General features: G+C 36.5%; 1 protein-coding gene across 1 annotated transcript in view; it reads left to right on the top strand.

Moving 5' to 3' along the window:
• TMTC2 (transmembrane and tetratricopeptide repeat containing 2) overlaps nt 1-25376 on the top strand; it is a 149651-nt gene that overhangs the window by 102566 nt on the left and 21709 nt on the right. Inside the window, exons 11-12 of the mRNA XM_009697670.1 lie at nt 5305-5386; nt 19112-19226. Of these exons, the coding sequence (XP_009695972.1) occupies nt 5305-5386; nt 19112-19226 (197 nt within the window). The remainder of the gene's footprint in view (nt 1-5304; nt 5387-19111; nt 19227-25376) is intronic.

Here is a 25376-nt window from a genome sequence, read left to right as displayed (position 1 = left end):
GGACCTTTGATGTGAATAATGCAACTCCCGTGTGTTTCAGTGGGACTAGCATTTCATGTACAAATTATGGTGCGAGATATTCACATTGTAATTCAGAGTGAAGAAGGAAGAGTTGTAGAAATAACAGCAAAAATGAGGGGAAAAGAAGAATCCATTTAGCTGCTGAATACTAGATATTAAAGTTGTTTCGTATTGATATTTAGACAAGGGATGGGGAGCTTGCGTTAAGTCAGTGATCTCATTGTAAGATGCAGCTCTAGTTCCTGTTTTCTTAGTCCAACTAAGTAAAAACTTTTGAAGACTTTGTCACTAATTCACTTAGTATCACACCATTTAAATTGTGGTTTGCCTGTCCTGTCACAGCTTTGATAAGGTAAAAGGAACTGGTTATGAAGCAGATATGCAGGTCTGCAATAACTTAAACGTGAACTGAAATCACAGGTTCAGTTTAGACCTTTTTACTATCCTTGCATATTCTCTCTGTCACTTTAAAATGTCCTAGAGAGGAAGAAGGAAATATGTAAAATAATCATTTTTTCCATGTTCAATGTCCACAGCTTAATCAATCTTCCATTAAGAAATCTTTTCATAATTCAATTTGATTTATTAAAAATGTGAATGCTTCCCAAACAAATTTGAGCAGATGTGGGGATTGACAGTCAAGTGCATTTGTGACTCAAATTGAGTTCCTTATTCAATCACATTATTACTGGTTAAAGCTTGTAAAATAGTATTGAAGAGCGAAGTCTCTGCTCTACTGGTTAAACCCTTGCATGCTTTGAAGAATGATGAATATTTACAAAATATAAAGTTGATTTAAGTTGCAGAGACCACCTAATTTGTTGAACACCTTACTAGTTGCCTCTATGTCGTCATAGTTTCCACAAGAGGATTATTCAGAGCTGCTCAGCTGTATTAATCTCTTCCAATTTTACTAGCATCTCAGGGTCCTTGGGCCTCCCGCAGCCCGAAGTACAACAGCTGCCTCAACATGAATTTACCACAGTTTGGCAGCAGAGTGAGGAAGAAAATTGGGTGGATATAAAAATGGTAGTTTTGTCCTCAGTTTTTTAATATTTTAAGGATAAATACAGGGTCTTCTACTAATGTATCAGCTGCCCTTAGCTAGCTGTCTTTCATTTGTCGTGGTGATCATAAGAGTCTTTTGTAGGAAAGCCCAGTTAAGCAATATGTCTGACTATGTTAGCAAGGCTAGATCCATTGTCCTGGTCTCTAGGGAAGAAGGAATCAACCAAACAAAAAAACCCCTCGCAGTCAACTTCTACAAAGAACTGATCTTAAAAATTAAGCTCCTGAATTCATATTTAAACAATTAACTCTTTGGCTTCCAAAACTGCAAGCAACAAACCATTCTGATTTGAAGTCTGCATGATTTGTGGAGAGTGGGGTATTTCTGTAAGCCAGGACAACTGGTGTGCTAGGTTATACGAGCCGTGTGTCAGCTTCACCTTTTTCCTTTAAGTTTGCTGGTGTTGCTGGAAGGTGGTAATCACAGGCAATTCATCTTTATTTAGGCACAGGGCGGAGGGGGGAATGAAGTTTTCTTTATTGATGGAAAACTGCTGAAAGTTTGTCCTCGTTATAGGCTTTAGGGTAAGGTCCAGGTCCACTAAGGCAAATATCAGCACAGTCTTCCAAATCAATTATTAAAGTGTCTTCATTATGTCTTTTTTCCCCCAGCAATGAGATTGCCATTCATTGTTTTATGATTCTATCTCATTGATCTCTGCACTGAAAAGCCATAAATGTGCCAATGAGTCTGTGCAGAGGATCTCTGTTGTGGCTTGGGCTAGGACCACCCACTGATTTCTCCTGAGCAAACCAGTAGCTGTCAGATAGCACCTTTTCATTAGCTACCGACCTGGACTGGATATGAACTGATGACCAACAGGTGAAAGGTATTTTGTATCCCATTATTAATCCTCAGGGACGTCAAATCCTTCCATTAAAATATTATGAATAACTTTTTTATCCTTCAAATGTCTGCTGTCAAGCAGTTGCAAACTTACATGTTTTGCTTTGTAAAATTGCCAAAGCATGTGGTTGTGCATATACAACTGCATACCCTGCTGCTGGAAGTTGGGAGCTTTCCAGTGGCTCTCAATGCCTGCATTTGTATGGGCCAATACACATAACGGTGAACATGCACACAAAATGCCTTCCTGCCCCCAAATCAGTATTTTTCAGCTGTTTAAACAATTATTTGGATTTTCTTTAAAAGTTAGAATTTTATTCCCTTATGCCATGTGTTTTATTTAACACTGAAAATGTACAGTGGGAAGGGACGAAGACAGGGATTGCCATCTTAATCTGACTACACGGTGTGTACATTCTGTTATGGTAGTTAAAGTGTACATTGGATAGCTGAAAAAAGGTGATAAATGCTAAATTTAATTGTGAAATAGTCTGATTCTGTCAAGTGATTGAATTTTATATCATTTGACACAAAAATAATGTGTATTAACTCTATGCTGAGGTATTGACAATTTAGCAGCAGACAGATGGCACCAAAGGGGACATTTTAGATGGTGTGATGCAAAGCTCCTCTGCAAGGCATGCCGTTCTGCAAGACAATGCTTTTATTATTTTTTAAAATTTTTGACAAATGTGAATAAATTAAGATAGTGGCCAACATGAACAAACAGAACTGTGCTGATCGTTTGTAGTCAGATCATTTTATGTCTTGGGTAATATAATGTAAGATTTTTCTCCCCTTTATCTGTTAATGAGTATTTGAGCCTGTTAGTATCACAGTCATTCCTTTGATGCTATGTATGTTGGCACCTGTCATCATTATGTACTCCAGGTCTCCTGACTGGCCTGAACTTGAGTGCAATATGCCATTTGGAAAGTGCCAAAAAGAGTAGAGCAGTCATGTATTTTTTTGTGATCCCAGTAAATGAAAATTAATCGTGTTTGACAAATGTTAGTGGCCTTATAGTCATAGTTCTGTAGGCAGAAGCTACGTATTTTGTGACTCTGTTCAATGAACTGTCCTTTTATGTTCTAGAAATAGACACAGAGTGCAAACAGCTAAAACTAATGATGTTAGTGTGTTAAAAAAAGCAATGATGCAAAATCTGTGGATGTTAATTCTGTCAGTATTAGTGATACATATGCTTGGTGCCTGTCACTTTGAAGCCTCAAGGCTGGACTTACGTATGTTGTGGTAACTTTTGCCAGCGTAAGAATGCCAACCTTGAGTTAAATGTGCAAACTTCAGTGTTTAATTATCCCCCCACCCCCCCAATTATTTTAATTGGAATAATTATTTTATACTGACCCAAATTTACATTGTGATTTCAATTGCAGATTATTTTCTTCTTCACTTTTTGCTCTCAACTGTGGTTGTATGCTATTTAAAAAAAATAAATTGCATTTAATCTATAGATGTGTCTTTACTGCACTAGTAGATGGGGAAAAATCAGTCTGGGTGACGTAATTTTTTTTTGTTTTGTGGGTTTTGGTTTTTTTAAAAAAAAGAGGGATGAGAGACACTGTCATATAAGATAGCGTACTCTATCGTGTAGTTGCACCATTTGATTGACAGGAGCCTTGTGCCATGTGGATATGATTTTAAGGTATACGAGTTTACCAAAGAAAGTTTACTAAATAATAAGGCTAAACTCTTAATGCCAATGAACATTCATTTTGTGAAACTGGAATATTGTAAATGATAAGCCTGCTTGTATCTCTGCCAGGATGATCACTTGGAAATACGACCTCAATGTTGGTTTTGATGGAACCTGGTCTTGATATAATTCTTGGTGTGCTGCAGAACTTCTTTCTCTCTCTTTATTTTATTGTCTCTAAGGCCCTTGAGGGAAATACTGAGAATCTGGAGCAGCTGTAATCATGAACAGACCTTGTTATTATTCCTATGTTAACTTGTGGGATAGTGCGGGATGTATGTGATGTCTGGTTCCAGACCGCAAAACTTGAGAAGGCCTATATGCTTGTATCTGTGAAATAACACTCAAGGCAACCTTGAGAGGTGCAGACCACAATGCCTTTCTTCCACAGTGGTTAAGCTTAACTGTTCTTTGTTCTGGAGGCCTTCTGTTTTATAACACAAACCGCAGTAACTAATTTCATGGGGATAGGGATAAACAGGTCACAGGTATCTTACTGAATAGCTGATGATGATTAGTGTTTGAGTATCAGACTAGGCTAATGCAATATTGCTGTTTTCTTCATGAAAAGAGTAATGACCACTAATGGATCTACTCTGGCACTTATATACCATAATGCAACTTTAGTGGCTTGGTGATTTCAGTGATAAGAAAATCTGTGGTTCAGAACATGTCTGTTCTCTTTACCATCATTTCTGTTGTTTTCTGGTGTTTTTTTTTTTCCTGACCATTTTGTCATACCATTGTCTTTAAAAATTACCTTTTCTATTATGTTTTATGGTTGACAGAATTGATTTGTGTTGAAATCTTACTTCCCACATTAAAATCAGAAATATTTTCTATTTATATACCTTCGTTTGTGGTGACTTTACTGTTGGCAGTGTATATAGTGTTATTTAGGACACAAGGAAAATGGAATGAAACTGTGTCAGGGGAAGTTCAGATTGGACATTAGGAGAAGGTTCTTCATTGAGAGGATGGTCGGTCCCTGGAACAGGCTCCCCAGGGAAGTGGTCACAGCACCCAGCCTGTCAGAGCTCAAGGAGCATCTGGATGACAACCTTAGTCATATGGTTTAGTTTTAGGTAGCCCTGCAAGGAGCAGGGAGTTGGACTCGATGATCCTTATGGGTCCCTTCCAACCTGAGATATTCTATGATTCTATGATTTCATAGAACCAAAACCTGTTTTTCCTTTCACCCTCCTCCCTCTTTTTTTTTTTTTTTTTTGTTGTTGTTGTTTAAGAGCATGACTAGAGCTCCCTCCTACCTTATCTTCTGCTTTTAGCTTGGGTCTGTGTAATGCTTATCCTGATGCCTGTCCAGAAAAGTAGCATGAAGCTTAATGTTCACCCAAAGCCCTTTACCATACTCTTTGCAGTACATTTCTACCATTTCCTTACTTCTTGGACATTGACGATGTTGGACACATTTCTTCCTCAGTCTGGAGATTTGCAGCATGAAGTAGCTGACCACAAAACTTACTGTAACAGTTAAACATTCATGTTTAGTTAGATTAAGTGTAGTGATAATAATAGTTGTTTTTCTCTAGTGCCTGGAATTTGGAAATTGTAACTGTACATGATCGCTCCATGGTGACATGCTGTTAAAATAATTTTTCCCCCTTTTTTCTTTTTGCTTTTTTTTTTTAAGGGACGCAAGAGTGAGGCAGAAAAGTACTTCGTGAAAGCTATTCAGCTGGATCCTACCAAAGGAAACTGCTACATGCATTATGGTACGTTTCAGATAGATAGGGTTTCCACACGTATTCCAGGCTTGCTGTTAATCTTTCCGAGTGATTAAGGATTTGAAAAGTGCTACTGGCAAAATATCTTCTTTAAAGGGAAAGAAACTAATCTACCATGTATAACTTCACCTCCATTTCAATTTGTTAATCACTGCAGAAGGAGAGGTGAAGATTTTCATATTTTGCATAACTTTCCTCCTGTGAGAGGAATTTCAGTATTGCTGCCTCTCTGGGAAAGAAAAAAGGTGACTATTGCCATATGTCAAAGTTTCATGGCCTGGAATATTATTATTAAAAGTTTTGGCCTAACTTTGCTGGCTGCTGCTGGGTGCGCAACTAGAAGTTATAATTTAGTGTGTGTGAGTTCTATATATCGAAGTGTCTGGTTTTTGTTGAAGACTTACGGGCCTTATATCTACCTCCTTCCCAGCATCTTCATGGCTTGAAATGGATAAATATTACAAAAGGTTTTGACAAGTTGGCTATATCTTTGTCATACTAAGCCATGCATGTGCATAAAGCACACTGTTAATTTGAAGGTATCTTTATAACTTTGGATTGTTTTTGCTAGATGTGCAAAAAATATTTCCAGATGTGATTAGTCTCAAGGAGCCAAAAATATTTAACTTTACAGACTAATTCTTACTGCATTTTAGAGCTGATAATAGACAAATCTAAAAATGCAAGCTATGTAGTCCCAATTGGAAAATATAGAAAGAAGTAATAAATTTCATCTTAGTTAAGGAAGAAGGTAGGGAACCACAAGCATACTATATACATCTTTGTATATTGTTTTAATTTCCTATTCTGATTCTAACTGGTAAATGTAAAATAAATAAAAATGAGTGACCAAAAGGGAAAATTAATCTCACATAATAACCATATTTTTACTTGGTGTGATGTCTTTGTCTGAATTGCTCACACGTTATGTTTCTGTTTGGTCCTATGCAGTTTAAATTTCTGTATGTTAGACTCCCAGAATTGATGCACACATTGTTACTTAGAACATGTCATAGTATTTAAGTGAATGTAGCCCAGTGTTGCATTATTTTGGATTATGGATCACTGCAGTTAGTGACCTTGTCTTCTATTTATGCCTGTACAGGTAAATCTGATAGGGGTATTTGTGCACATAAGCTCCATTATTTCAGTTGGATATAAGTATAGTTGATATCTCAAGATAATGAGGAAAAGTTGCAGCAGATTGTTTCTTGAAATCCTACTCAAACCCCTTCCAGCCTTTGTTATTAAGAAATCTATCCTTAGTTATTAGGAAATCTTATTTGCATACAAATTCAAAGGTAGGTCTCAACAATCCATCCTGGCAATTGAAGTTATGATTGTACATATTTTATTACAGATCTAGATTTTTCCTTTTTCCCTCTCATTACTTTACCAACTTGCCTATCTTTTCCTGCAATATTCTCTGTGTCATTTTCAAGTGCTCTATAAACTAAAAGCAAGATTATTCAAATCATCATTAATCTCTGATGTGTTGACTTCTTCACTACTAGACTGCAACATTAAAATGATGTGTTTTTTCCTAATTAAGATTATTCTCTAAAAACTTTAGTAAATTTTTCCTTTATTGTGTCGCAGGTTCAAAAAGTGGTTTCTGTGTCCTTGTGCAGAGGTCGTTATTGCAACATAAGTCAGATTCTGCTCAGCAGATTAGGAGTGAAGAGCAAAATTTAGTCAGTGTTTGGATAGTCAGCATAGTAAAATGGGATGCTGAAGGGCTGTAGACACAAGAAGGTTCTCTATACCAGTCACTAGGTTTCTGTCATGGAGTATTATACACAGAGAGCTCTACTGAATGCAGGTGAAACCTTTTATTTTGATTGTATAACGTCTGATCACCTCACCAAATTCAGTGACATTACTCCATGTTTATATCAGAGTAGCTATGAGAAACATATGGTTTACTTCTCCTCGGCTTGTGTGTCTATGTAGTACAGGTGATCTCAAAACCTTGTCACTTCGGGCACAAGACTTCTTAAAATTTGAAATAAATTATCCTTGCTTTTCTTTCTTTCCCTTTTCCCTTTCTTTTCTTTTTCCCTTTCTGTCCCTTTTCACTTCCACCTATTTCTTTTATTGATCAGGATTCTGTAGTGTATCTTACCAGGGACATTCCAATTACACAGGAATCTCTAGTGAACACTTTAAGCCTTATCTCTACATCTCATTAATTTGTTTTAGCACCTTGTCACAGGTACAGTCTATATCGTATATGCCAAGCGTTAAACTGTGAGGAAATACAACTGTATTTTGCATGTAAATCTTAGAGATTACTTTTTTCTCAGCATGAAGGTGTTGGAACAGAGAATAAAATGGTTGGCATGAGCCCTAAAAAACCCACATACTTCATGGAACAGCCAAATAAAAAAAGTGGTCAGTTGGGACACAACAGTGTGTTGATGGAGTAGCAGGAATAAATGGACCGAAGATTTTCTTCCAAGTGCACGTGGATGCATGCACTTCTAATTTGTGCTCCCAGGATGTGCAGATGTTCTTTTTCACTTCTAACCTTTTGGACTTTTTTTGGAGCTCTCAGGAAAAACTGTCAATGAACTGTGTCTTTTAAGAGATTTGTATTATAATGTGCTTTAATTCAAGCCTTAAGCCAAAGCTCTGCTTAGATATGATTTGGTGCAGGAGTCAGCTTATTTGATCCCATGAAAATTTGGCGAGAGGTGAACACTTTCATGGTTGCTTCTTGGATAATACCACGACCAGACATTTCTCTGATTGAGCTAGTGCTATAATTAGTTTCATATAGGTAATTTGCTGGCTTTGGATTTCAGTGGATTTTTAGGTTTAAAGCAGTGTTTCTCAAACTCATTATGCTTGGAGATGTTTGAAGGGAGAACTAGTGGAAAAACTGAAGAGAGATAAATCCCTGCACACTGCTGACATGATGCCACTTCATTGGCCATAAGGGGAAGTGGCTTTTACCCTCGTGACCAGAGAGGGTGGCAGTCCCCTCTCAGGCAGAAATGCAGGCAGCTTCTCAGCTGTCCACATTTTCCTCTTCCCTTCCCCCTTCTCATATGCCAGTTACATGAACATCTGAACTTTGTGTAAAACCGTTGTCTTACGAATATGTGAGTCTTGATGGGTGATCTGCTACAAGCTACTCATGTACACGGTACACTACCAGAATCACCTTAACAGATGAAAGAGAGAATATTCGTATGAATCAGGAAGAAGAAAAAAACAGCTTGCAGAAGCACCAGTACAATTTTGTTTGGTGCTTTTTTGAATTCTCTGGCAATGAAAATATTGGGTTTGGCACAACCTACAAGTTTTTAAACTAAACCACTGGAGGACATTATTTCAGTTACTAGATTTGAATGCTCCTATAAAGTTAGAGGCTTTTAATTGGAGATTTTTAATACACCTTTTTTAAAGAAGACTTAAAGTGAACAGTTTTGACTAAATCAAGTTGAACTTCATAAATGCTTATTTATTTTTGATTCTCCATCTTTGTTTTCTCTGGGAAAGTTTTCTTCAAAATGTCTTATCCACATCTACTCAGGATATTGGCTGTCATGCATCCCACTTTACTTCAAACATTTAAGTCAAGTATGCCACTTTGGATCCTGCAAGACCTTGGTGGCTCCTGTCATCAATAAATTGAGGACATAATTGAAATATAATTGAAATGGTATCCACTGACCATAGAGGGGACACTTTCTAACCTAGTTGTCTTGATTAAATGCCTATGGTCAGGTGGGATGAATCCAAGTGTCAGTCTGAGAAACCACAGGGAGATACCTATGAACTAATCAAATCCAAAGAAATTTTTATATAAGTGTTTTAAGAACATGTTGGCATCTAAAGAGTGAGTAAGTCAAATTTGTTAACAAATGTGCCAAACATAGGAATGTTCAACCAGGTCAGACCAGTGCCATTATGGCCTAGAGTTTGTTTAGTTTGGGAGAGAGCATTGACCACCCGCAAAGGAACTAAAGATTTCCTACGTCTGCACTGAGCCTATCTCAGGAGAAGTTGAAGAAAGATTCTGTATAAAAGTTGTCAGTGCACAGACATGAGATGAATTTCAAACAGTGAAATACTTAAGTGCTTGTCTGTTTGAAAACAAACAAAAATAAATTATTTGGCATCTTTTCATTGAGATAACTAGTAGGATGCAGTGTTGTTGAGGAGTTTGAAGTTGTTGAAGGCTTTTTGTAGTAGCTTTCACTTAAACCAACCAACCAACCAACCCATAAATCTACAGTGAAATTTAAATTGTGCAAACATTTTACCTCTGAAACTGTCTTATTTCTGCTATAGTTTACTGTTCAAAAACAAAAAAACCACTAGTACAGCAGGTTTCATTTTACTTGTTTGCTAAAAATAGGTTTTGCTACCATGCCTCTTAAAGTGCATATAGTGGCCTCTCTCCAACGTAATGAAAATGGAATGGGGGAAAAAAAGATAGAGAGAAAGGAGGAGTGAGGTTTCAAGATAAATGTGTATACAGAGGTCCCTCCTCCCTTACATTAGTAATGGCTTAATTGGAATGGGGAAGTCTAGAACCCAACAGGATGTTAGAATTAACTGTGTTTTATTAATTACCATTGAGACCTCCTTTTAGAATAGTTTCCTTTGAATAACACATTGTTTCTAATAACTCTAAATTGTTTAATGATTCCTTTTTCATTATAAAAATGGATTATTCTCATTAGATTAATTATGCATTCACTTAATTAGGCAATTCACATTGATCATCTGCCTTTTTCAGTGTATTCCCAGTTACAGATCTAAAACAAAATGAAAAACATGCTGTCAGATTAGGTAAAACTGAAGTGTATTAGCTATACTGTCATTGAAGGAAGAACAGATTAGTATGTTCCCAAACATTCTAACTTTTTTTTTACGTTATCTTTTACTTCTGAATTTGTGATAATTTAGGAGTTGGTTTTATAGATTTTCTCATATTATCTTTTTTTTTTCCACAAGTTTAACTTGTTAATTGCTATTTTAATTTTTTTCATTTTCATCCTAAATCTTTCTAATCATTGTTTCTGCACAGGACTTTCAGCCCTTTTTGATGCATAAATTTTCACCTGAGTCTGTGAGCACTTTGTGTCTGTCTTGCCTCCAAAGATGACTGCTTTACCACTACTAAGCCCCAGCCTGAAAATGGATTGGAACTGCTGTGGTTTAAGCTTCAAAATACATTTCATTGAAATATACCAGTGGATTTTCAAGCACTATTTTTTTCAGTCTTTAAGGCATACACTTACATGTGTTAGTGAGTGTGAGAATTTACATACTTTACAGATGTGCATTCAGTTTTCTTCTTCGATGTGATGTATTTATAATATTTCCATGTAGTCACATTATTCACAGTGCTGGAGCTTTGTGTCTTTGTTCTTCATTGCCTGAGGAGCAGCCTAGGAAAGCTTTATTTTTCTCCCATATATTTAAGGAAAAGATCTTATGAAGAAAACAGTGTAATAATGAAAAACAAAATGTCAAAGTTGTGTTGATAAGAAAGAGAAATATCAGCCATGACCTAGTATCGAAGTCTTACTAATTCTTCAAGAGAGGTTTATGCTAATGGAAGAAATGTCACCCTAGTCCATAGGAAGGTCAGTTTTTATCTTTGTCGATGAAATGAATAGAACTTACTTCACAATCCGTAATTCCAGTGAACGGATTGTCCATTTCTGACTGACAGGTTAGCTAAATGCAGTATATGCTGAATGATAAATAAAACAGAGTGCTTGGATCTGTTCCATTAGGACCACCAGCTGCTACATGGTGATTATGTATTTAGAAATTAAATTCCTTGATGAGATGGGGTCAAAGACAACCAGATGTAGTATATCCATCACTAAGTCACTTTGCCAGCCTTCCCAATATGCACTCATGAACCGTTCAGCAAATGAAAGGTTTTTTACCATTTAAAATCTTTTGGACATCATAACATTAAACATATGGGAAACTATAAAACAAGTTTATGATACTCAAATAACACATGTTCATAGAACATATGCACTCTTTGGAGGAAGGGTCTCTCTGTCTTGAGCATAAATGGCATCAAATTAAGATCCTGACTTTGGACTATGGCTTACACCTCCTCCTACAATATCGATTAATGTAATTCCAGGAAGACAGGATTCCTAGACACAAAACAGGAAGAGAGATGTGACTGACTCAGAGAAAGACTTCATTAAGCTTCTGACCTTTCTGCTCCCAGAGCTCTCTCCAATAACTTTGATTTAAGAAAATCTTCAGCTACTATTAACACAGACAGTATTTCTTACTTCCAAACTGAAACTGAACAAGAATGTACCAGAAACTGAGCTATTCAGAAGAACATACCAATTTGAAGTCGCTTTGTGATTTTCTTGGCAGCTGTGAATGATGGGTGTGCAAAGGCATATATACATAAATGTCGTTTTTGTTGCTCTGTAGGCTGTTGCTATCACACAACATTAAAGAAGATTATTACAAACCACTATAAGAACTATTTATTCCAAACTCCCTTTAGAACCAGTCACTTAAGTGGAATGCAGTGGAGTATTTCCAAACAAGCTAGGTCACTGACCCTAAACACTGTGGAATTTCCATGTTTCTGGCTCTTCCCTTCAGTTTATTCTTAAATCTAATCATTCTGACATCCCAAATACGTGGTTGACTCTGCTTCCTCAGCACAATATACTAGACTGCTCGAGAGCTGTGGTATAGAAATTGCAGATCAGAGACAGGGCTAGAAATGTGGCTTTATGCTGCTTTGATGTTGCCAGAATTTGGGGTTTCTGCAGGAACTGAAAAAGCTTGTGGCACGAACAACCCCAGTGACTTCTTTGTTAATGATCATATGTTTTGACCTAAGAGTGCCATCTCATTATGAGGATTTTTGAAAAGACAGCATGGAGCTACTACAAAAGCGCAGCTGGATATTTCTTTCCCATCCAAAGTTCACTTTTGCAAACCTTATATATCACCAGGTGTCTGGGGAATGACATAGAGTCCAGAATCTTCCTTAGAATTTGTAAAACATGAGATCCTCTGTATTATATGTTTTCATCATTAATCTTTTATTTTACTGAGAGCTTCCAGTGGTCCAGATGTGGTCACAAGTTCAGTCATCAAGTCCCAAAGGCTTGCAATTTAATTTTTTCTCTCTTATCTCTGGTCATGCTCTGGATGACATCCAAAAGTATATTTAGCACAACTGTAACAGATAAGTTTTTCAGACAAAGAAAAAGGCTAATAAAAAAGATTTTTCCAAGCCAGTGCTTATATGGATGTTGCAGTGCCCACTGGCTTGCATAGTCTTTCTATATATTTTATTTACATGGAATATCTTCTCCATGGGAACCAATTGAGGGGATAAACTCCCAAAAGCCCTTCCGGCAAGAAAGCCAGAGAACAGCTTTAGATAAAGATGGAATGGGATATAAGGAGCAGTAAACAAACTGGAATGCTGCTACCATCTAGGTGATCCTGATATAAGTTCTCTTTGCTTCCCCTGCTACATACTACACATTCAGCAAGAAATTGTCTAAACAGGCCTGGAAAGCAGGACCTTTAGGCAAACAGTCCCTTGCTCTGGGAACTGCTCATTCACAGCCAATGAATCTGTTTTGCAGCTCTTAAAGGAAACAGTTGCATTAGGTCACGTCTGTTGACTTGGCATCTTACAACATTGATTCATCACCTGAAAAGCTTTGGAAATCAACTTGGAGACAAGGTCTCTCCTCTCATTTCTTCCACAGAATGCTATTGAAATTTTCCATTCAGAAATCTCTGGTTGCATCTGCTCTTTTGCTCTGCATTGCCACAGCAGAGTTGAAGTTGATGGTGACTTCCGTGGTGGTTCTGCTCATACCAGTGAGAATGTAGTTCAGTTCTCAAGACAGGATCTTGTAGCCTTGCTGTGTACTTCAAAGACAAGACATAATGCACTGGGTCTGCCAGAATCTGATCCCTATTCTGGTTTCTGTTGAAATGATTTGAAAGCAGCAACAAATGTTCAGCTTCAAATTCTCAATGTGACAGTTGAGTCTATGGTCTTGACACAGCCACTTTTCATGTTAATGTAGTTGGTTAAGTTGCTGCCATGGAAGGAGAAAACTCTTTTGAAGAGCATAAGATGCGGAAGACTTGGTGACAAAAGTATATTAAAAGAAGCAAATGCTAACTATGCCCTATTATGGAGGGATTAGAAGTTTTTTCCTTCTCCTTCAGAAGGTAGTTTACTCAGTTTTGCTTGGATTACTAAAGCTATCAGGACACAAGGGTAAGTCATTGAAGTTTGAGTAAGTGCAGAACCAACAACATTCTGAGAACATTCAAAAAGGTTCTTTTCAAAAGCAGCAGTAGCAAGATGAGGCATTTCAGAAACCTACTCTGTTCTGGTACAAAGTACCTTTGAATGTTTGCCAGTGAGCAACAGAGAGAGAACATTTCAATTAAAGAGAGATTGGTGTAACTTGCACTTTTATCTAGTAAAATAAAAGCTCATAGTGCCTGTAAGGAATAGTTGAGCCCATTCTAAAGGAAGATACTAATGCCTTTGTTCTCTGAACATAAAAGATTGTTACACATAGGCGTATCCCAACCAATTAATACCTTTCATATTGCAGTAAAGCAGCAGAACTACCAATTCAGATGTATGGCTTTTAAACTGGTGTTGGCGCATGTCTTAACAAAATGCTTTACAAATGTTCATGATCATTTTATAGAGACAATTATACAGGAGAGAGAGCTGTACGCCTTCATCTCTGTGGATAAATATTTGTTAAAAATTTTGACAGAAGATGAAAATAAGTTGGTTTGGTTTTTTTTTCAGCTCCTAGGAATTGGATATTTTTTGTTGCTGTTTAAATTACATATATACTTTTGTCTTACTTTTCAGTGGATTGCATATACCACCTCAACATTTTTTGGTCAAATATAGACTCAAAACCACTGTTGACGATTTGCAAGAAAAAATAAGTTTGAACAAGGCTACAGAATCATCAGCTTTTATGCTATTTCTGATGCTTAGATAACTTAGTTTAGGGACAAATGACTAACAGGATAGTGAAGTATTGAATCATTTCTCTGCTGTCAAAGGTCTGTAAAAAACTCTTGACTACGTATTTACACTCAGCTCTGTGCTGTCTAGCAAGAAAGGTGGAAAATTCTATTAATAAAAGTAACGTTGTTCCAGGCAAAGAATGGTGTCGTTGAAGGTCACACCTGGACCTCGACTGTGGATTTCCCATTCCCATTTTAGAAGAATAATAATGAAAAAGACGCTTTCCTTGAAGAAGGAAAATCTGGGATTCAGAGCTTCTAGAAAGCTGTTTTCTCGAAAGCTGGTTCTCATTCCAAAAAACAATCAGGCTACCATAATTTATGTTGTTGGCAAGAGTCGGAGTCGTGACACCTGCAATAAGAAATCTCTGAATGTGATATTGGGGAGTGTCTCATAAATCATACGGTTTGCCAGCTGCCTGCCAGAGGAGAAAATCCTGCATGTAAATTTAGACCCACACAAGTGGTTCCTGGATCCAGGGGCTTGTGGATCAGACCTTCCTTCCGATCCACCTTCAACACCTTGCCAACGTTCTGCCCTCCTAGTGCTGCTCTTTTGGGAAAACACATCTTTATGGCTTTGATAGGAAAAGTTCAGAACTGTGCTTTTTAATGACGAAAGTGCAGCAGTAAACTGCCGGTCCAGTTCATTCTTGTATGAATTTAGTATATCATATTAAAAGGAATGGTGGCTAATGTTTTCAAAATGGGATCTCTCTACTTAGGTGCTTTAAATGAAATTTAGATGTGTGAATAAAATTAGTCTGCCTTTCAGGAGAACTTGGCAAATCAATTCTCAACTGAAAGTTTCCATCTTGTACTGGGTCTGGTTGAGATAGAGTTAACTTTCTTCCTGGCAGCCTGGATGATGCTCTGTTTTGGATTTGTGGCTAAACCAGCCTTGATAACACACCAGTGTTTTGGCTGTTGCTGAACAGTGCTTGAACTGTGTCAAGGCTTTCTATTTTTCCCACTCTGCCCTCTCAGCAAGTAGGCTGGGGATGGGCAGGTGATTGGGAGGGGACACAGCTTGGACAGCGGACCTGAGCTGGCCAAAGGGGTCTGCCAGACCGTATAACATCATGTTCGGCAATAAAAACTGAGGTAGAGGAAGAAGAGGGTTTTGGCTTCTGACGTGGCCTTTGTTTGGAGATTGTCTGGGCATCAGCCTGCATGTGAGAAGTGGTGAGTGATTTTCGTCACTAGTTGGTTGGTTGTTTTATTTTCTTCTTTCCTTCATCTATTAAACTGTCTTTGTCTTGACCCACAAGTTTTCTTGCTTTTGTTCTTCCTATTTTCTCCTCTCACCCTGCTGGGGGGGAGTGAGCAGCTGCATGAGTGCTTGGATACTGGTGGGGCACGACCCACCACACACCTGTACGCTCACGTATTGACTTTTCCACTAGATTGAGAAGGTAGCAGTCAATTATATTTATAGCCTATCCAATTAGGGAAATGCTTCAGCAGCAGCCTCTGATTAAATCAGTTGGTTTCAGGAGGGTGCTGTGTATCATCTGCTACCTACCCACTCAGCCTGAGTTCTTGCCACTGGTATTACCACCTCCAGTACAGGGAAGAGACTTGTTTGTGGTAATGCACAGTCCTAGAATTTTCTGTTCTGAAGAACTGAAAGTTTTACTCATACTTGGTTGGTGTCATGCAGTACTTGCAATTGTTTTTAGTTAGCTTTGGTAATCCGGTAATAAAGAGAATCCTTTAATATGTTATATAAAATAATAATCCTATTATAGAGACACTTTTTAGAGACCTACTAGTAAATGGGGAGCAAATTCTGGTTTTAACAATTTAAAACATTAGTTTAGAGTTATTGCTGACATTTTTGATGTGTCTGTGTAGACTAATGGAATGTATACAGCCAAATCCTAGAAAAACAGTTAATAAAAACAAGCTTTTAGCTAAAGCATCTAGCAGTGCACTTGCTTTTCATTAAATATTTATAATGTTGTCCTGTTCTAAATTAGACTTCTTGTAGAAATCCAAAGCATCTACAAATTTCATAATATCTTCAGTATGTGTTGATCTTACAGACCTCTTAAGGAGCTAAGAATTAACCCAGTGTGTTACTTAAGAGCACCAGTAAACCATTAGTATTGGTTTAAAATGATTTACAATAATGTTACATTTTTAGAAATTACATGGATGAAGTGCAAGTATTTTACTGTTTAATAAAATGAATCTAAAGAAATTTGTTGATTATGTCACATGGAGTAGACTGTATCAGTTACATTTTAGTACATTAGGGGTAGTTATGAATATATATAACATCTCTGTTGAGCTTCAGTGTTAAATATTTCTGACAGAAAACTAGAAGTATGTTTCTAAAGATCTATCTCTAAAAACCCTTGAGCATTTTTTATTGAAGACAATAATGAGAGATTTTTTCTCCTTACCTATCTAATTAGCTTCATGACCAGTTGACATTATTTTTAAGTTCTAAGCTGCAAAATATTTTTCCTAAATTCAGGATATAATATTTTTCAGAATGAACTTGAATGTTCACTGTGTCTTGAAATCTAAAAGGTTATGTCCTCTTTCTTCCCCCTGGCTGGGTGTATCAATAGTACATCATCCACTGATGTAATCTGTAATGTAATGCTAATCCAGTGCTTCTGTTAACAAAAGAACGTTAATGTTAACGGTTTAAGGATGGTTTGCTTTAGCATGGAAATAAAGATTGGGGATACTGTTTTCGTTCCTTTGTTGGAAGAGAATTGGAATACTAGTTGGTCAAGCTTGTTTCAAAGATTTCCCTTTAAAGAAAATAAGAATTCAGCCCAAATCAAGAGATATGAACTGCCTCTTGTAGCTGGTAGATCTACTTGTCTGAGAATTTTCAGATTCATATCTGAGTTTGTCTTGCTGTATTTAAGGCATACACTGATGTGGTATCCAAAAAAAAGTCAACTTGTAGCTTTTGTCAACTTTTTTTTTTTCCCCTTCATAAGAGACTTCCATTAATGGCTCAAGCAATGGTTTCTAATTCTGAAGACAAATTAATTTCTTGTGATCCAAACTGTTCTCAAAATATGTTTTCTTTTTATGTTTTTCTCATTTATTTATTTGCTTATTGTTCTGTGTGAGAAAGCTTTTTTGGAAGTCATCTGTTTCTGAACACAGTGAACACAAAGCATCATAATGCATGGAAGGATGGCACATATTTGAGTGTGGATGTAACTAAAGCAAGCAAATCCTACCCTGTGAATGCAGAAAGGCACCTGAATGTTTTTACAAGATTTTTGCAGATCTGAATAACTAAGATACAGGTGACTATCTGAGTAAATAACCTTCCATCTCTTGCTAAGTTGAAATTTATCCACAGAGAAAGCAAAAAGCTTGGGAAGCTGTCTTTCATCGTTTTTTATATTGAGATGATTCCTTCTGCGAACACGTATGTCGTACCAAAGTGTCACTGGATTCGCTATGCCTCTGCAAACCTTGCTAGCTCTGGTTAAGTGGAATTTCTGTATAAGCATATAGCGAGCATGTAAGTAACAGGGAATATAGGAGGAAAGGAGGCAAGGAAAAATGAAAATCCCTCTCCATTAGAGGAAAATATTTACTCATGGCGTATTGTTCCTGAAGAGTCTTGTGGCCAGTGATGGCTTGGTGAACTTTTGGTTGAGTATGATCACCATATTTTAAGATAGCTTTTTCAAATATGAAGTTACATAGACACAGAGTCTAGACAGCTGAAACCCTTTGAAAAGTCCTTGATCCAAAAATAACACATTTTACAAATTAGGTGTAAAAAAATCATTAAAAGGAGCAGAAATAAGGTGGTTTGAGTACCTGCCAAAATATTTTTTTTCCCTCTTCTTCAAAGAAAAACTCTTTTTTATAGAGTTCTATTAGTTGTTATGTGTTTGGTTTTGAAACTACTGTACTTTAGTTACTTTGATTAATGCTAAATTATTCATTCTTTTCAGTTTTAACTTGGTTTAATGATTATGGTAATGTTATTTGTAAAAAATCAGTCACTTGATTTTAGCCATCTTCTCTTTTTTTACATGACAGGTAAGTATCATGTAGGAAACTTCTAAAAAGTTACCTGTTGTGATTCTCTTAGTGTTACTGAAATACGTGATAAAATACCAGTTCATCAAGGTATACATATATGTAATCATTTTAAAGCTAAGTATCATTTATAATTCTAAAGCTGAAGAAATATGTTTGCATGTATATATATATGTAAAAATATATATTTTTATGTGATTTTGAGATATGCTTTTAAAATGGGAATATATTTCATTTGTAGATGCTACTTTATTTCATTTTGTTTTGAGGAAATGAAGATCAGTGTATAGGGAGAAGGTCAGGTTCTTAAATGGCAGGCTTCTTGGGGATCGGGAGTATTGTTTCTTGATGGCTGAATTTTGCTGTATCATTCTCACTATTCATAAATATGATCGGCAAATATTGCAGTTGGTTATTACCTGTCATATTTATTACATTTTTTCTACATTTACTACATTTTAAAGATATTGAAATACAGAGCTGATCAATAAATGACTGAACATTAAATCTCAGACATCTGAATTTTTGATTATTTTTTTTTTTTTGGTAATTCCTTTTCCTGACTGTATTGTCTGAAGAATTATCCATCAGTTGTTTTCCGTGGGCTCACATTCATGCACTCTATTGCAGGTCAGTTCCTCCTAGAAGAATCCCGCCTGATAGAAGCAGCTGAGATGGCAAAAAAAGCAGCTGAACTTGATAATACCGAATTTGATGTTGTTTTCAATGCAGCCCATATGCTCAGGTTAGTGCTTTATATCTGCCTTACCTGATTTTCCTCCCTTCTTTTGGAGTAAAAAAGCCTTTACAACCTTTGCTTACACAGGGTTCTTTTTAAAGCCCAGCAACTCTCTTGCATAATTCAGTGTTGCTAATAAGATAAAAAGAATTGGAGTGAAACTGTTGCAGGATTTAGCACTTTCTATTTCTAGTTTTCTATGCATTATCTGTCTCATAAATTCTTACCTTTAAAGCTTCCATTCTTCACAAGCAGGTAATCCTTTTTACATGCATACAAGAACAAGTGTTTCTTTTGTGAAGAACCTTCTGCAGGATTTCCTTTCACCTGGTTTTTAAAAATTTAGGATGCATAGCAACTGAAAATAATAGAATATATTTCTGATCTGGATATAACTAGAGAATATTGAAAATATCACGTTTTATGTTAATATCAGTAGGGAACAGTACAATGATTAGAAATCTAGATATTCCCAGCTAATGACGACTTTGAGACTCATAGGAGCACTTAGTGATATTATCAGAATCTGTGATTTAAAATGTAGTCTTATATTTAATTCTGTTCTCCTATCCGAATAGAACAACATTTTAGACTTCTTTTTTTCCTTTTAAAGCTGTTAGACCTGGATATTCAGTAACAGAAGCTTCTGCCTGAACGTTATCATTAAACTCACATTACTGTAATAGGTATCCTCCATGCTTATTTCTAGGGTAGCTATCTAATTATTGTCTATTGCCTGTTTAACAGCTATGAGGATGCCTGATTTCATTTAGATTATATCTATACTTGGAAAATGCATGAAGAAGGAAATAAAAAATATACTTCATTAGCACAAAACAGTTATTGAGATAATTTCTCTGGTGAAGATATCTCACTTGGCTGTTTGTACTTTTAACATTTAGAATATGAAATGAAAGGAAAAGAAAATAGTATTAAAGAAAAGGTAGAATTGGCTTCAGCCAAGTGACCTGTGTTTCAGAATGAGGGTTTCTATACCAGGATTTTGAGATAAGCCCCAAACCACCCTTTGAGAAATTTCTCTCACTGCGTGTAGATTAGAAAGGAAACCAAAACAAATGGTTCACTGGTAACCAGTAGTTTGACCTGCCACAGGTGTATGATCTATTTTAAGCATCCTTCCCTTCCCCCTGATTATTTTCTGAATGGTATGTCTCAAGATAGAATTCAATAATTTGAAACATTTAGATTAATGAAACAAATTCACAGACAGAAGCATAGCAAGTTAGGCATGAAAGCTGAATCCAGAAGGGAATAGAGTGTGTCAGACTCCTGGTTTCAGTGAGTGTGTTGTGGAAGATGGTTTAATGGTGTGATTGTGGGTATTTTAAAATGTAGTGGTGTAGATCAGTACTATTTTGGGAATAGGTTTAATAAATCTCTTACTTTCTCTGTGAGCACTGAGTGAAGCATCCTAGATCTTGAAGGCACATGTCTTTACATCAGAATATGAATATTTTTTCACTCTCAGAGTAAGAGCTATGCTGCTGTACTGTGCATCAGCCATGGTTACCCTACTTGATCTGGTTGGGAGTGGATACTTTTTGGGAAGTTTTGACTAGCATTGAGCTCAGTGATTCTGAACTGCATTCTCTACTTTAGCTGAAAGCAAAAAACTAAAACCTTTAAAAAAATCGAAAATCCACCAAACTAAAACGCTTAAAACAAAACTGAAAAAAAGGCCTGGTAGTTTAATTTAGCTAGAATCCAACTGTGCTCCTTTGGGACAGCCAGTTGGTCTAATTTTTCACTTAAATACTCAGCTTTCTTTGTGGAAGATTGTAATGTCTTCCTAATATGCTCTGGGAGTCTAAAGTGGTCTAGAGGATTTAGAAAGAGTCAGGGTGGCAAAGTTAAATTCAATGCTGCCGAGTATTTCCTTAAAACCGCATGTGTTATGATTGGACTGATTTTTGCTAAAAGGTTATGATTCTGTTGTCTGCCTTTTTTCACTGCTTTACTTAGCAATTTATTCTATATATTGCTTACGTAATAGCTGTTGGACAAAGGGAATGTATATTCATACCTTAGGACAGAGCAGCTACAAACCTACCGTGAGTCTGCGGGACTTCAGAAGAAGATGATTTTCAGGATATTTAGAAAGAGAGAGAGCTGAACTGATTCCAAGAGGAAAGCATATACCAAGATACAGAGGAAGGAAAGAAGGGAGAACTCAGACTAGCATAGAGTGACACAGCTAGAAACTGTGAATGCTAAAGATGGTCATAAGTGAAAGGCTGAAATTATTAAATGTAATAGTTTCATGTAGGTGACCAACTACTCTTCAAGTACCGTAGGGAGCTGTAAAAACTGACTGGTAAGTGAGTAAGAATTTTGAATGGATTGCACAGCTGTGAGGTACAAAATACATTATAGAAGTTCACAGGGCATGGAATTGAATTGGCTGTTGTGAGAGAGAAGGGATAAATTTTAAACATGTGTTATGGACTAAGAGACAGCAATTGATATTAATGTGGATGATGCAAGGTTTCCAAAATGACTAGGAGGTAATAACAGCAACTTAGATTTTTGTGTAAATTCTAGTATTTTTTTTTCAGACCGAATATTCTATGCAGTGATATATTGTTGAATTAGAAATGAATCATCTTCCCCTCCTGTCATTCTCCTGTTTCCACCATTAGCCCAAGGAGTGTCACGAGATTCAGAAACATGTAGACGTTTCTTCAGAATTACAGGCAAATTCTTTCAAATTTGGGTTACAACTGTTTTGGATGGAAAACAATCACATCATTTCCTCCAAGTCCAATTTATTTTTCTACTCTAGTGCTGAAATATCTTACTTTTTCCATTTACTCTCTGAGAAAAATGTTTAAATTAAAATGCAACCTAAATAAAAATTGACAAGTTTTGAAAATTTTGAACCGGAATGCTGCGGGCTAAGTTTTTTTTTCTTAAATTTGCAACTGAATTGTTAACTGCGTACAAACACAGTAGCTCTATTTATAGATAACCTATTCTGAATTTAGCAGTCACAAGAAAGACTTCTGCTCCTTCTGTCAGGTATCCAACACTGTTCACTTCCTCTTTTTGTGACTAAATCCGAAGTCAAGAATAAGAAAACTGAGCTAGTTCTGTTTGCATTATTGAGAGACATCCCTGTTCCTGATTACACGAACATAGTTATTAATTTTTTGCCTAGATGACTTCTGTAGGATTCTGATAATGCAATGCCAGATGAATCAAGTCATCTGTAATAGGGGTTAGATGTGGGATGAATGTGATTAATTTCTTTGCAACAGTCTGGTAACTTTTAACTTTCATAGTACTTGCCTGTAAAATTTGTTTTCTCAACAAATTTGTTTTCCAGACAGCTTGATTCAAGGGTCATGTAGCGGTTTGGGTGGTTCTTCTTAAAACAGTAACTGGTCATGTGTTTTACTTTTGTAGTATTTGCTATGCTCTAGCTTATAGCAATTTGAAACCTTTCAGCAAAGCTAGATACATTTTGATGGAACGTAGTGAAGCATATATTTGTAATGCCATACGGTGGCTGTAGCTTCCGTGACTGAGTCATGTATTAACAGTGCTAAGTTTCACTTTGTAGTTGTATACTGAAGTGAGCTGCCATGAGATAGGTTTCCTGTGATCTAAGGGATAATTACTTTTTTAGGATGAGGAATGGCAGTGTGGTGACACCACCGTAGTAATTAGAAACAGGAAAAAAGCTTCATGTTGTGTCCAAAGGAAAACAAGCCTAGGAAGAAGAGCTTTGCTTAAAAGCACATTTTGTAGGAGTAATTGTTTTTTTCACACTTCTGTAAGTGGGTTGTTCTGGGAAACACTCATATTACGTGACGTTATAGCATATTTATTGGCTATTTGAAAACAGAAGTCTAAATTAGAGCAACACTATATGACACGGTCTTCGTTTTTCAGTAAATTTCTGTGAGAGTATTTTGACTCTCCAAAGTACCCTGGCTGTTTGAACACAGAGTGTAGTTGCTGGCACAGTCCCATAGGCACAAGTTCACCCTATGTTATTGTCTAAACAGATTTTATTCATTCTTTAATTACTGTCTGTGTGCTTAAGTATATATATGTATGTATGTATGGCTAAGCATACAGTCTATGTAAGTATTGTAAACAAAAAATGTGGATGAAGGTTTACATGTATGGAATCTGATTATGATTTTGTTGTGACACAAAAAGGTCCATTAAGAATGCCAAGTATCAACATTCAGTGTTTTAAAATAGGAATCTCTTTGAAGAAAACTTCTTTATAGCTGGGCTGACATCCATGATTTCACTTAAAAAAAAAAAAAAAAATCAACAGTCTTATACCAAGCAATAGTCAGGTTAAATATAACCCTTTCGCATTCACATGTTTATGTATCTAAACTAGTCAGCATTGGTGTTGTTTGTCTCTTAAAGCAATATTTTTTCCAGTGATCGACATAAAGATTCAAAATGAATGCAAGCTGACTATAACTGGGTGTCAGGAGAACCGAAGAGCAGTGTGTTGTCAAGCACATTTATGAGATGTCACTGGCAGTCAGCTGGAACAAAGTACAGGGAGCTGGTGGGTCTGGAGGCTCAGGTTAAGAGATATGAGGGAATAAAAAGAGGAGACATTTTTGTCCCTTAAAATAAGATTGAATGCTAGGTGTTAATGGGGGAAATCAGATGTGTTTTCAAGGTCAGTCCTCATGAAAAGATTTAGAATAGAGGTTGAAATGTAGCTCATAACTATGAAAAGGACTCTGACTTCCAAACTTCTCTTTCATTCCTTTCCTTCCTTTCTGTTTTATTATCAACATTTTATCTGATGTTTCTCTAATGTGAATTATATTTCCTTTAGTAGTGTCTGTCCATTGTTTGACATTGATCCAGAGCTCTTTACTGCTCAGTGGCATAGGGTTACTGCAATTTCCTACCTCTGTGCCTTTAATTTTTCTCAAGGGAAAGCCATTCCAAGGCTTAACATAATGAATTTCTAGTTCAGATTTCCAGTGAAAATGGGAACCAGAATTCTGTTGTATCTTAACTAAAACAACTGTTGCTGAATGCCCCAGAAATGGAACTGGCATTTTCCTGACCAGATTAGTGGGCTGTGCGTTCATTTCTATAAACTGTTTTTAATGGAGAACTATAAATTCAAACTGATTTCAACTTAGGAATTAACGATCCATGTTTCAAGATGTACATGTGGGAGGAAAGCAAGCCATGTATTTCCACTGGGCGAAAAGGGGAGAGGATTTTAATTTGTTCCATGTTCACATGCCAGCAACACTTTTGGAGGTGAAGTGTGCCGTCCATATCTGCCTCCTGGGTAAAGCACCTTGTTTATCGTACAGAATTTCGCCATGTTCAGAAATGTTTTGTTTTCTGACAGTTTTGTGCAAATAGGAACAAAAAAAAGCTCTGTGTCATGTTTTATTTTATGTTCCTGAAATTTGGAAGTATGAGTTGTGGGAGGTTTTTTTCAGTTGTTTCAAGTACTACTAATGCCCAGCAGGAGTGATTCAGAAGCAGGTTAAATGAATATTTTTAGACATTCAATCGTTTCTAACCACTGCAACCACTGAGTCGGTGATACATGTGCAAAGTAATTTAAAACAGTTAACAGGTATAAACCAGGTTCTACTTGGCAAATTGTTAGTCAGGAAGTGGTTTCAGCTTGCATGGGGATTATGTGAGAAACTTCAAAGGGATTATCCTTCCTCCCTTTCTTCTCCCAAGACCAATAACTGTCAAAATGTGTTGATTGGGATTAATTGCCTATCATGTATTATGTGGATAGTGTTTAAAATTTGGGTGGATGGGAACATAAAATTAGAATGCAATTTGATCACTGAATAACAAAGCATGTAAAAGCTCATGTAATGAGCAAGGTAAAATCTCCAGAGACAAGTGCTCAGTTGACTGATACTCTTTGAACTAGTAACTGTTCTCAGTAGCAGAAGAAAAAAGAAAAAAAAAAACAACTGCTTAACATTATCCTTGTTTTCTAATTTTGCCATTTTGTATCACAGAAATGCATCTGTAATCACATCACAAAGACAAATATGCTGAAGATCTCCTGTCCTTAACTCTTCTGTGAAGGGACCTAACTCTTCAGAGAAAAAAAGGCAGATAACTTTACCAGAAGATATGTAGCCTGCCTTGATAGTCCTGCTT

Source organism: Cariama cristata, unplaced genomic scaffold (genome assembly GCF_000690535.1).
Source record: "Cariama cristata isolate BGI_N322 unplaced genomic scaffold, ASM69053v1 scaffold3850, whole genome shotgun sequence".
Lineage (NCBI taxonomy): Eukaryota > Metazoa > Chordata > Aves > Cariamiformes > Cariamidae > Cariama > Cariama cristata.
This window is presented reverse-complemented; position numbering and strand designations above follow the sequence as displayed.